Here is a 13,153-nt window from a genome sequence, read left to right as displayed (position 1 = left end):
CCCAAATCACCTCTTTTCATGTAAACTCAGTTGTGGTTTAAAGGTGCTTGTCAAAAATAACAAGGCATTCATTTCACTTTTATGGCTCTGAAGTAATTTCAGGAAATGAAGAAAAGAGACCAACTATAATAACAAAAGTTGTTCCCATTGCTTTTATCATTTGGGAAATTCCAAGAGTGTCTGGAGCTCTGTGCCAGAAGTGGGGATGAAGACTAAATACATATTTTCTTATTATAAATCACAATATCACACTTTCTAAATTCCTTTGCTCTGCTCAATTCTTTGGTGCCAACTTTCACTAACAAATGTTTCTCCCTTTTAAAAAAGTACATTTTATACGTCCCCCAGATTTTTCAAAAAGCATCTATCTTTTCTTGACTGATAGATAGTAATTTGTAGAAACACAAATTTTTTTAGACCTAATTGGTTAATACCTTCCTATGAACATGGAATAGAGAGGATGTAGCTCGGGCAGCCACTTAGTCAACCAATTTGAGTAGTTAGTTGTAGAAGAGTATTAGATGCACCTGAGAATACTTGTTTACTAAGAGCTCTTCATTCAGCTCAAAAATGCACCATTTTTCAACTATCATCGCCAAATATTGTTCATTGATAAACAGCTATTTCAAATGCATTCTCTATTTTCAGAGAGGAAATTGACGCTTATGACTGGAAGTTCTACTCCAAAAGCCCTTGTTTTAGGACTGATGGTTTAAAATTGACAAGGGCTGTAGTGGTGTGAAATAAAACAGTAAATTTCAATTGGTCTATTAATAAAAAGCAAAAAAACACTATCTGTACAGTGGTGATTTCAATTTGCTTCATTAATACTAAGAAAATGTCTAAAATGCTTAAAAAAATAGTCTGTTGTTATTGTACTTTGGAACATTCTTTTCCTAACTGAGTAAAACTTTTCAACAAAATAAAAGGTGTTCCTTATTATGATACTTGTAGTAGGGACATAAATATAATGAACTAGGATGTGCTAATTTCAGGTTTTGTTTCACATTTAATGCCTCTTTTAATATATAAAGCTATAAGCCTTACAATTGCAAATATTCAACTAATAGCTTTTCTGTCAAGAGAACTGGTTCAGAAATTCCTTCCTAATCACTAATCTTTAACTATGGAAAAAAGATTTAATTTGTATGTAACCCAGTTTTAATGTAACCTGAATATTATACACTGATTCTTCATTACATATGAACTATTTTCTTCTCATTTGTCTTATTGACATAATGTATTTCATGTAATATGTACCTTCAATGTTAATATTTAAATATTTATTTTATTTTTTACTTCTTAGGCATTAGCTATGGGAATGATGACAGAATACTACCATTATATCTTTACCACACTGGTAAGTAATTTATGAAAAATATAAACATAATGCTCTGAAGTTTCTTATAATGAATTTCAGGCTGAAAAATGTTTTGAGTGGGAAGCAATATAATGGCAGCACTTTTATAGTTAGAATTTATTTTATTTTGATAAAACCCAAGAGGAATTATCATCACAGATAACTAATGATTCTTGGTGGGAACCTGATGAATTTAAAATAATATAATTTTAGATATCAATTCAAAATAATGTCATTTTTATATTGCTTAGAAGACTGTCAGGACATCATGGATTTTAAGATTAGTTTGCTGAGAAATCAATGTTTTAGAAAAGCGTAAATTCTTATGTTGTTAGCTCTATTGACTTAACAAAAATCACATTTACTTAAACTGCTCCTTTAGTAGATTAAATTTCTATTTTGTTTTTGCATATGTTAAGTTGGATTTTTAAGTATATATAAAGTAATTTGCAAATAACAAATTGAATGTTACCTTTATCTTTTGCTTTAATACTCACTACACAGTTTTTTCTTAATATGCATGCAAACCTGACTTTTGTCATTTATCAAACCTACTTACCCTTAGCTCTATTTCTTACCAACACATTACCCTAGTTTTCCATTCACTGTGAAACTGGTATCTGTCTCTGTTACTAGTTCTCTCCTGCCTACCTCCCAGTATGAAAGTATCTCCAAGTTTGGGCCTGTATCTTATTTTCTTTTATTCTCTTCAATTATTTTCTTCAAAAGTGGTATGTTTTTATAGCTTTAATCATTACCTTTGTTCAGCTGAGATCTAAATGCCCATCTGTAACATCCCTGAATTGTTGTATATTGCTGCATTGCAGACCATTTCTAATTGTTGTGGCTTTAATATAATTTCAAGTTATTTAAACCTTAATGAATTGTCCTCTCAACTGACTCATCTTCTGAATTCTTCAAAAATTCCATTATCTTTGACTCCTGTATCCCCAACAAATTCTACTGATTTTTCCTCTGTAGTGTCTCTCAGTTCAGTTCGGTCACGTTAGACTCTTTGCCACCCCATGGGCTGCAGCATGCCAGGCTTAGGTTAGGGTCTCTAGTATGCATCTTCTTCTTGCAATGACCAGTCTCACCAGTGCTCTTTCACTGTTAACTCAAAAGTTTTCCAGTTGATCTTTTTGCTTTTAGGAGTCTTAAATTTATCAGAACAAATTATTAAAATTTAGTTGATCACAATAGCTTCTTATAAAAACAATTCTTTTCCAATAAAGATGCTTCACACAGTAGGTTGTATTTTACTGGTAAATACTAAGGTTAACTCTGCTGTATCTCTTTATTCCTTCCTACCAGGTGGCGTTTTGCAGCCCATGGGAAACTTAGTCATGGGCTGATGGAGAATGAGTAGGAGCCTTCACTTGTCAGCAAATTATATTTCAATGCTTTGCAACTCAGTTATACCATAATCATAAGATTTTGGGAAATCAAAAGTATCTCTTAAAAAGGAAAAAAAAATTGGGTAAAAAAAAACCACTATTATATATAGAACTCATTAGCCTATAATTGAAGGCCTTTTATAGTTTGAGTCTAACCTAACTTCCCTACTTTCTTTTGTTGCTGTTCTCCTTTATGAATTCTCTTATGGCCAAAATGATTTAGTCTCCTGAGTAGCTTTTATATTTTCTAATTTTTGTGTCTCTACTGACATTTGGTCTCCTTTTGCCTATCAAAAGCATGGCCATTGTTTAATGGCAGCTCAGATCCCATCTGCTCTATGAAGCTGTTCCTGACTATAAAAATTGAAAATCATTTGTCTTGCTTCTCACTGCTTGCACTTGTGCTCTTTTGTCCCTTAGCATATATTGTATTGCTGTGTGTGTGTCTATATATATATAGCCATATATATATATATAGCCAAAGAGAGAGAGATTCTCCTTGGCTAGACAGCAAACTTTGAAAATTGAAAACCTGAAAGTTCCTTATTTTTTTCACAGCACAGAGCAGAACTCAGGCCAGTGTCAGCTTCTCTCCACTGAATTTAGTTCCTGTGTCTAATCTAGAGCTTCCTTTGTGGCTCAGCTGGTAAAGAATCCACCTGCAATGTGGGAGACCAGAGTTGGGAAGATCCCCTGGAGAAGGGAAAGGCTACCCACTGCAGTATTCTGGCCTGAGAATTCTGTGGACTGTATAGTCTATGGGACTGCAAAGAGTCGGATACAACTGAGCGACTTTCAGTTCACTTAACTTCATCTAGTCTGTACAGTTGTCTGGGTCTAAGGCAAGCTATGCCCAGCCCAGGCCCAATGGCATTGATCTTGCCCTGCCTAATTCTCAATGGTTCTCATTGTTGTCCTCAATATCTAAGGATTACTAATGTTAACTCAAAGAGGGCAGAAGTCCCATATCTTGAATGTTATCCTAGTGACATCTGACTGCCCTGACAGCTTTAACCTCCTATCTCCTGGGGAAACCAAAGGGCAGATCCAGAGCATTCACTGTACAGAGAGTGGAAGGGCAATCACAATCTAAAAGGTTATTTGTAGGGGAGTTGCTGAGTAGAGTGGAACTATCAGATTTCTGTAACCAGTAAGGCCAGTTTGGTGACTTTTTGCCTCAGCTTTGATATAATAAGCTAGAGGCCATATATCATAACTTATTTCTTAAAAATAAAAGGCAAGGCAAAATACACAAAAATGGCAATCATAAAAGAAGCAAGATATGGAAAAATACTTGTAGTCAGTGCAGTTCAGTTTAGTCGCTCAGTCGTGTCCAACTCTTTGCGACCCCATGAACCGCAGCACACCAGGCCTCACTGTCTATCACCGATTCCCAGAGTCCACCCAAACCCATGTCCATTGAGTCAGTGATGCCATCCAACTATCTCATCCTCTGTCCTCCCTTTTTCCTCCTGCCCTCAATCTTTCCCAGCAGCAGGGTCTTTTCAAATGAGTCAGTTCTTCGCATCAGGTGGCCAAAGTATTGGAGTTTCATATTCAGAATCAACCCTACCAATGAACACCCAGGACTGATCTCCTTTAGGATGGACTGGTTGGATCTCCTTGCAGTCAAAGCGACTTACAAGTCTTCTCCAACACTACAGTTCAAAAGCATCAATTCTTCGGTGCTCAGCTTTCTTTATATTCCAACTCTCATATCCATACATGACCACTGGAAAAACCATAGCCTTGACTAGACGGACCTTTGTTGACAAAGTAATGCCTCTACTTTTTAATATGCTGTCTAGGTTGGTCAAGGAGTAAGTGTCTTTAATTTCATGGCTGCAATCACCATCTGCAGTGATTTTGGAGCCCATAAAAATAAAGTCAGCCACTGTTTCTACTGTTTCTTCATCTGTTTGCCATGAAGTGATGGGACCGGATGCCAAGATCTTAGTTTTCTGAATGTTGAGCTTTAAGCCAACTTTTTTGCTCTCCTTTTTCACTTTCATCAAGAGGCTCTTTAGTTCTTCTTCACTTTCTGCCATAAGGGTGGTGTCATCTGCATATATTGAGGTTATTAATATTTCTTCTGGCAATCTTAATTCCAGCTTGTGCTTCCTCCAGCCCAGCATTTCTCATGATGTACTCTGCATACTTATAGTCAGTTAAATATAAAACACAAATGCATAAAATTAAGGGTAAGCTATCCCTAACATAGAGAAGAAAGCTTATGCAAACTTTAAAGGAAGTTTGTGGAAAAGCCTATTGTTCCATTAGTGGTTTGGAGTAATATATATATATGTACATGTTTAAGTAGAGTGTATATATATATATATATATGTATGTATATTTACATTGACAAAACATGACAATAAGTGTATTTGAATCTTGGGGATTTGTGACATTAAATATCATTTGAGGCATAGTAGTATTAGCTATCCTAAGGGGAGCAAGAATACATGATTATTTCAACTATACTTGCCTATGAATATTTTCTCTTGATACTAACACAAAGAAATTTGTCTTTTAGGACCTCTTTGCTCTTGATGTGGAACCCTATCGATACAGTGGTGTTAACATGACAGGGTTCAGAATATTAAATACAGAAAATACACAAGTCTCCTCCATCATTGAAAAGTGGTCCATGGAACGGTTGCAGGCACCTCCGAAACCCGATTCAGGTTTGCTGGATGGATTTATGACGGTATGAATACCCACTTTAAAGATAAGTTTGCGTAATTCAAAGTAACATTATATAAACTGTTGAATCCTATGGATCCAAACTTTGGTTTAGTTATCAATGTTAAAGGCATGCTATCAGAAGCACAACTGCAAATAATTCTATTAACAAAAATTATCTAAATCAATTTCACATGGCAATTTAGACTTTTATCCACGTATCTCAAAAAGCATTACAACTACCATTAGAATACTACAATAAGGGATTTTTCTAGTTACTGCCATATATAGGATAAATTAGAGACTTGAAAAGAAGATATTAACCTGAAAGTTATCCTTCTGATCTTAATATGATTACTCCTCATCATGTTGATTTCTGATATCTGATGTCATATAAATGACAAAATTTTCCCCTGAACTTACCCTTTAAGGTTCCAGATTAACCAATAATCACACTTGTTATTTTCAAGTCTTAGTTTTAAACCTAAAATCTGCATTAATGCATAAACTATAAAAGGATACATTCTTATATAACTTTAGTTGCTTATACCAGTTCTGCCAATGAAAATCTAATGCAATATAAGTACATAATTTCAAATTTTCTTATAGCTATGTTAAAAAAGTATACACAAAAGATAAATTTCAATATTATTAATTTATTTTATTTAACCCATTATACCAAAAATGTCATTGTTTATGCAATCAATATAAAATTATGAATGAGATATTTTACATTCTTTTTTCTACTAAGTCTTTGAAAGTTGGTTTGTACTGGGCACTTTATGTGCTAGTTCTGACTAGTCACACTTCAGGTTCTCAGTAGCCAAATGTAGCTACTGGCTACCTTATAGGACCAAGTAATTTTATACTGTACTATTTAACAAATTATAAATGTCTGATAAATTCTCATTAATCTATTTTCTTTAGACAAAGTTACTACTGTAATTTAGGAAATAGCTCAGTACTTTGGGAATATTTATATTTCCTAGGTCATTAAAAAGTATCTTTCTAAATGGAAACTTTGTAAGCAGAAATATCCTCTATCCTGATGTGGGGAAAAGCCTTTTCTATTATAGTTGCAATGTTCCCATTAATTGTTTCAATGGGGCTTCAAAGTATGTTTTTAATGTTGTAGCAAAATAAGGGAAAATTTGTTGTTTCTTTTCCCTTTGAAGATTTAGTAATACAAACTGAGTTTCTTCACAAAGACTGTGAAAAAAAATAAACTACTAGAATTTGAAAATGTCTTATATCCACATTAATTTAAAAAAAATAATAATATGAGGGGAATTTTACTCCTTTGTATAAAAATAGGTGATTGGCTAGTTCTAGTATATTAGTTTTATCTTAAGGTATATTTGAGAGGCTTTATTGGGAGGAAAATACATAATCTAAAAATGAAAGTATTTTTCCTCTGAAGTACATCCAGATTAAAAATAAAATACAACTAAGAATTAATTACAAATATTATAGTTTATCCCCAGTTTAAAGATGGTGAATCAAACTTTTGGCACCTAATAGACAATGTTACTTTTAAAAATTAAAATATACACTACCTTTTAAATTATTTTAATCATGTATATATTTTTTCCATATATGCTTTCTAACTGTTTTTACCTGTCTTTAATTTCAAGATAGATTTTGTTATTCATTATTCAAAATGTTGTCAAATGGTTTTAGGAAAAGTATATTAATAAGTATCATGACAGTCTTAACACTTTCATACTTTAAGACTTCCACTGATGTGTCCAAGAATTAGTGTCCTTTTTTATATATATCAGAATTGCAAAAATTATCCAGCCTTTTGTACTCTCTATATTTCTATATGATTCCTGTATGATGCTACATGTCATCCCCTGAAAATTCAAATAACTTAAGTAAACTATTGAAAGAGATAAATTCAAAGGAAGGTAAATTAATTTCTTATCTAGAAAGGTAAGGGCTCTCAGAGAGAATTAATTTTCATAAAATGGATCGAAAAGACAAGAGTGTTAGGATGAATGCAGTTTGGGTTTTTTCTTTCTAGTCCTTTCCTCAGTTTTGCCCTTCTTCTCTACTGACAAGTAATTTAGTGGGAATGGAAAAGTGATAGAACAAAAATGCATCGATGAGAAAATGATTAGCCTATTTATTGAAAATATAATCCATAGATATTGACATCTTCAAAAGAACTTTTAATGCCAACACTCTCTTCTTTGTTGTAGTAATGAAATAACTTTTCAAATAGATCTTAAATAAGAAAAAAAAAGAAAGTATGGGAGATAATTGCCTTTCTATTTATATATTTTTGTTTGAGTTTCTGGAAAATATAAGTTTCATCAGAAGGTTTATAGGAGAACATTTTTTTAAATGAATGATTATTTTCCCTATGTGAGCACTCTCTGAATATTTTTTACCGAAAAATGTCTGCCAGCTATTTATGTTATTATATTTATAAATAGAGCATGGAATACAAAGTATTTTGGAAATAAACATAAAATTTGCTATCAAAATAAAGACCTTTTAAAATGGATGCAGACTGATGACTTTTTTTTTTCAATTTTCCTTTTGGAAAATTGATATTATCTTTTAAAATATTTTCATTATATAGTATTATATAATATAAAAGATTATATGTAGGATATATTGTTATATGAAATTAATTAATTATAAATAGTATAGGCTTATTAAAAAAAGTGTGAAATCTGTATAAAAATGTTGGTATATTTATACCTTGCATGAGTATTCTCTTTCTTTTCCATTTAAGTTTATATTGTAAGCATTGTCCTAGTTATTAAAGGAAAAGAAATTAATAAGCTATTTCCTCTGTGAACAGGCTAAGGAAATTAAGAGGATTCTAGTTAGAAAAGAGAAGAATTATAGCCTAGCATTGTAAAGTTGGCAACATTCCCTTTAGTCAATTCATGAGATCTCAGTGTTTATATATCCCTTGTTCTTTTCTTTTCCTATGGTCCCATTAAGAAATAGATTATCAGCAAAATTCCTAGAGTTGGAGCAAGACCTACTATTATCAGTATCATAGTCATTTGTCACTATGTAAGATCACAGTGCTTAGACTTTCACTTTCTTTATATTTGAGCTATAAAAAGGAATAATGAATGAGATTCATAAGAATTTTTCTGGTTAACTTAGCACCTTAATTGACCCCTGGGCTAAGTGTTTATCTGCTAAGTGACTTGAATACAAGACTATCTCTCCCATAGTGGTAGTTCCTTCTTTAGTGGTATGGGACAGCTTATTAAAGATATTAATGTTAGTAGTAGCTCAGTAGAACTCTTATTTTTATTTGGTATAAACCCAATCAGGAAACCAAGTTACATAGTACATCCAAGCCTGATCTCATCAGGAAGGAAGGAAGCCCAACCCTCTTCCTTCACACAGATAAGAGTTTTGTTTCTAACTTCCGTCACCTTTCTTCCACTCTTCCCCATGCCCACACACTGCCATCCAGGTAGTGCTTTAAGGACCTTCCCCAAAGGACATGGCTACCAGCTCCTTGGAGAATCCCGTGGACAGAGGGGCCTGGCAGGCTACAGTCCATGGAGTTGCAAAGAGTCAGACTCAATTGAGCGACTAACACAGACATGAACCCACATCGTAAAACCCTTTCTCTACTGCTCATCCTTTATTAATTATTTTACATATCCATCCCCTTGGGAGTGGGGAAGTCCCCTTCAGTGAACATTATCACTGTCCTTTACCCCATAATCAAATGGCATTTCACCCCATCTTCTGACCAGATGTCTATTTTCCCAGGCACGATTACCATAGGGTGGGAATTCACTTTTTTGAAGTCATCAGTTTGACAATGGTTACATTCACCATTGATTTATTGAGTTTCCAGCAATCTTAGTTTAAGATAATAAAATCTAGTACAAACAACTCAAGCTAAATTGTAAGTTTGGCTATGTCCTGTAACTCCTTCCCAGTTTTCTCAATATGCCATACATCTTTTTTTTGTTTCTTAATTAGAGGATAATTACTTTACACTACTGTGATGATTTTTGCCATACATCAGCATGAATTGGTATTAGGTGTACATAAGTCCCCTCCCTCGTAATATGCCTTCAATCTTAATAATTAACAAACCTGTAATCCAGGTAGTTTACAAATACCATTCTTATGTTGATATCTAATACTGCATGTGTTCCTTGACAAGGTTGCAACACATACATTATTATTGCATCACATCAATAATGACTGTTGATTGGCTTTCTCATTCAAATTACTATAGAGAGGTTATTGGTTTTGGAAATTGAAAATTTTAGATATTTACTTCTTTATTTTCTTTCTCCTCTCTTCATATCCATCCAACAATCAAACACTGTCAAATTTATTGTATCAATATATTTCTTAACTGTATTCTCTTTCCACCCCTGGAGCTATGCCTTGATTAAGGACCCTGTGGTGTGTCCCTTAGCTGTTGGAGTAGTCTCCTCACTGAATCCCACTCCTAACATCTCTCCTACACTTACCTTTTTCCTAGTGTGATCTTACCAAAGCATTACCTGTGACTCCTTGTCATTTGCTAGGTGAAATTTTGGCTCATTTGCCAAGCCTTCAAGGCCTTCCATGATCTGGCTTCTGCTATTTGTCCAGCCTCATATTTGCCTACTCTCTGCTCTTCCATCTCACTATCTCACCCTGGCTGAATCAGCAGTGCTGACACACCTCCTCGTTTCAGTGCAGAATATCCTCATCGTCTGAACCACTTACCCCTGTTTGAATCTGGTGTATTCCTACTCTTGCTGTAATTTTCAGGACTTATGTAGCATTTTCTATGAATTTGCTCTGAGTCCTCTAGATATTTCAAACATGTGCACCTTATTTATGCACTTGATATACAACTCCATGTTAAAATTTAATTCTGGGACTTTAGTTTGTTTTCATGCCCCTTTCTCAATAGATTGTAGGCTATTTCAAGGCAAGAATTAGGTTTTGCCTGTCATTCCTGAAGGCCCTAGACTGAGTTCAGTAACCAGTGCAAAGCAGGGGCTCATCATGAGGGATGACTGCGTGCCTGAATAAATGTGTGGGTTAATTTGTTTTAATCATGCTGCATGCATATTCTAATCATTTCCCCAAATGAGTTCTGGAGAGCTTTTTTAAGTCTACCTACTAGTATTTTATTATCAAGATATACAATCACTTAGAAAATCCAATTAGGCCAGTCTCAATTATTTGTTAGAATAATACCTGAAAAAAAAAATTAGAAGTGCTTTTGATTAAATAGTGAAAATTTAGTGCGTTAGAGTAGTTCCCATTCTCTTTTACAAAAGAAGGGAGGATATTTAGAAGGGAGGTAAGTCTTTATGTATTTAAATTCCAGTGTCCTCCTAATTAAACATTATTTCTTTATAAAAACAGACCATGATCCATAAACTATTATTTCTTTCATCATTTGATTAACTTAAAAACATAATGTCCTGCATATACCTTCACAGCAGGGAGTTAGCTCATGAAATAAGGGGGCACAAGTGATCACTCTGTTACTCCACAAAGACTTACCTTTAGAAAAGTCAATGAAGATAGTACTGCAGAGAAATAAAGAATGAATGGCAGGCTGTCATTTGTTGCTAGGATTACAATCTGCCTTAGCTGTTGTCTGCTTGTCTTAATTAGCTGTAGCTACTTTATTTGATTCAGTTAAAATGAGAATAAATACAGGACCTTGCCAGACAATGAGTCAAACTAACTTGCCATTTTTTAATCAATGAAGACATTTTGAAAAGGGTGGTTTTATTTCATATGCCACTATAACATCAAAAGTATAAAAAGTAACACAATAATGAATTAATTATCCTTTCTTTGATCAGCTTTATTCATGAGTATGTTGTACACAATGCTCTGGATTTTATACCAGGAATTCAGGGTGGTAATGAAGTCAGTACTTCTGTTTCTTCAAAGAACTTAGGGAACTGACAAAATCAAAAGACTGTGGATGTCTTGCTGATCACATCTCGTATCTTTATCCGTACAAAAATCATATTCCAACTTTAATTTTTAATTTCAGACTGATTTGGTATTTCTTTAGTTGTTCTAGTTCCTAAATTCTCTTTCAAGTTCTTGTTAAAATCCCTTGTTTTCCACAATATTTTGTGACAGCAAGGACAAAAATATATATACTTACCAAGGACTTTAGATAACTTCTTAGCATTTTGCTGAAAATGTGTAACATTTCACAAAGTTTATTTGCATAACTGATATTTTCACTCTGGTCTTTACCACAGACGAAATGTTTTGTGGTCTGTATTATAAATGAATATGGTAGAAAATATTTCCATAAGATGTTTCAGGGTATGTAATGAAATCATAAGCACAACACTTATTTACATTTGTATATGACTGATTTAATGAATAGTAAAAGAACATGAGTATGTGGCATGAATAAGAGAATGGTCTTGTATTTCTTCCCTTTATATACCTATTAATCTTTTTGATGTACTAAGGGGCAAGTTGAATCTGAATATAAGTAATTGAGATTACTTGGCAACCTCCATTTTTCCATTAACATGGAAGATTCCATTTAATTGCCTTTGTTCATTGGCACATTAAATAATCAGCATTTATATAAAGCTGATAAAGAGATGAAGTTTCCATTTTAAGTAACTGTTTTTTACATGAAAGATGGCAGTAATTCACTTCCTTCATAGTTGTGTTATTTTTTAGGTCAATTTTAAAACTTTTCACTTGGAAAAGGTAAGATTGAATCAAAAGACTTGCCATCCTGAAAATTAGAATTTATCTTCAAAGCATTGATCTGAGATCATGTACTACAAACTTGTAAAGGATTAATACATTTCTGTTCACAGTTATCCTCAGCTCTTTATTATATATTTAATAGCTACATAGTTACTTATGTATGTAAACAATCACAGAGGGTTGAGGAAGTGTATCTAAACAAAAGTCTGTGTTGTTCAAAATGAGGGTCCCTCGAGTGATAGTCAATGACAAGAATACCTAGAGAAGATGATGGCCAATTTTCTGACAAGAGGGCAAAGTTCAACATTCCAGAGGCTGGAAATTGCAACATTCTGAGATTTATGACTCCACATTTGTACTGATCATCAGGATAGAATTGAAGCAATGAATGTAACCTTGAAATTTAAAAAAACAAAAACAAACACAAGAACTTCCAAGCAGATCTTAGAGGTAAGGAGTCATACAATTTGGGAAAGCAAATACAGTGCACACTACAAAGGGAATGTGCATGCATGCTCAGTTGCTCAGCTGTGTCCAGCTCGTTATGACCCTGAGGACTGTAGTACACCAGGCTCCTCTGTCCATGGGATTCTTTAGGTAAGAATACTGGAGTGGGTAGCCATTCCTTTCTCCTCAGGATCTTCCTGACCCAAAGCCTGAACCCGCATCTCCTGTATCTCCTGAATTGCAGGCAGGTTCTTTATCCACTGAGACACCTGGGAAGCCTGCAAAGGGAATACAAGGTGGTTAAGAAAATAAGCAATGGCTTTTTTTTTTTTTAAACTAGAGTTGGTGCTCAGGTTAGAATAAGGGTAATGGCAAGTTTAACATACTGTTAAGTGTCCTGGATTAGAGAAATGGATTGGAAAACAGTGGAAGATAAAGCTGGAATAAAAGTTTCACATATCAATTAACCGATTATTTTAAATGTACACTATTTACCATATGGGAGTTCAGAATAAAGTCAGCATAAAATAGTAATTGAAGTTATTTAAAAACAGAAAGTAAGAGA

General features: G+C 33.8%; 1 protein-coding gene across 1 annotated transcript in view; it reads left to right on the top strand.

Annotated features, from left to right (window-relative positions):
- GRIK2 (glutamate ionotropic receptor kainate type subunit 2) overlaps positions 1–13,153 on the top strand; it is a 742,654-nt gene that overhangs the window by 352,964 nt on the left and 376,537 nt on the right. The window contains exons 6-7 of the mRNA XM_069599226.1: positions 1,307–1,360; positions 5,291–5,464. Of these exons, the coding sequence (XP_069455327.1) occupies positions 1,307–1,360; positions 5,291–5,464 (228 nt within the window). The remainder of the gene's footprint in view (positions 1–1,306; positions 1,361–5,290; positions 5,465–13,153) is intronic.

Source organism: Ovis canadensis, chromosome 8 (genome assembly GCF_042477335.2).
Source record: "Ovis canadensis isolate MfBH-ARS-UI-01 breed Bighorn chromosome 8, ARS-UI_OviCan_v2, whole genome shotgun sequence".
Taxonomy (NCBI): domain Eukaryota; kingdom Metazoa; phylum Chordata; class Mammalia; order Artiodactyla; family Bovidae; genus Ovis; species Ovis canadensis.
This window is presented reverse-complemented; position numbering and strand designations above follow the sequence as displayed.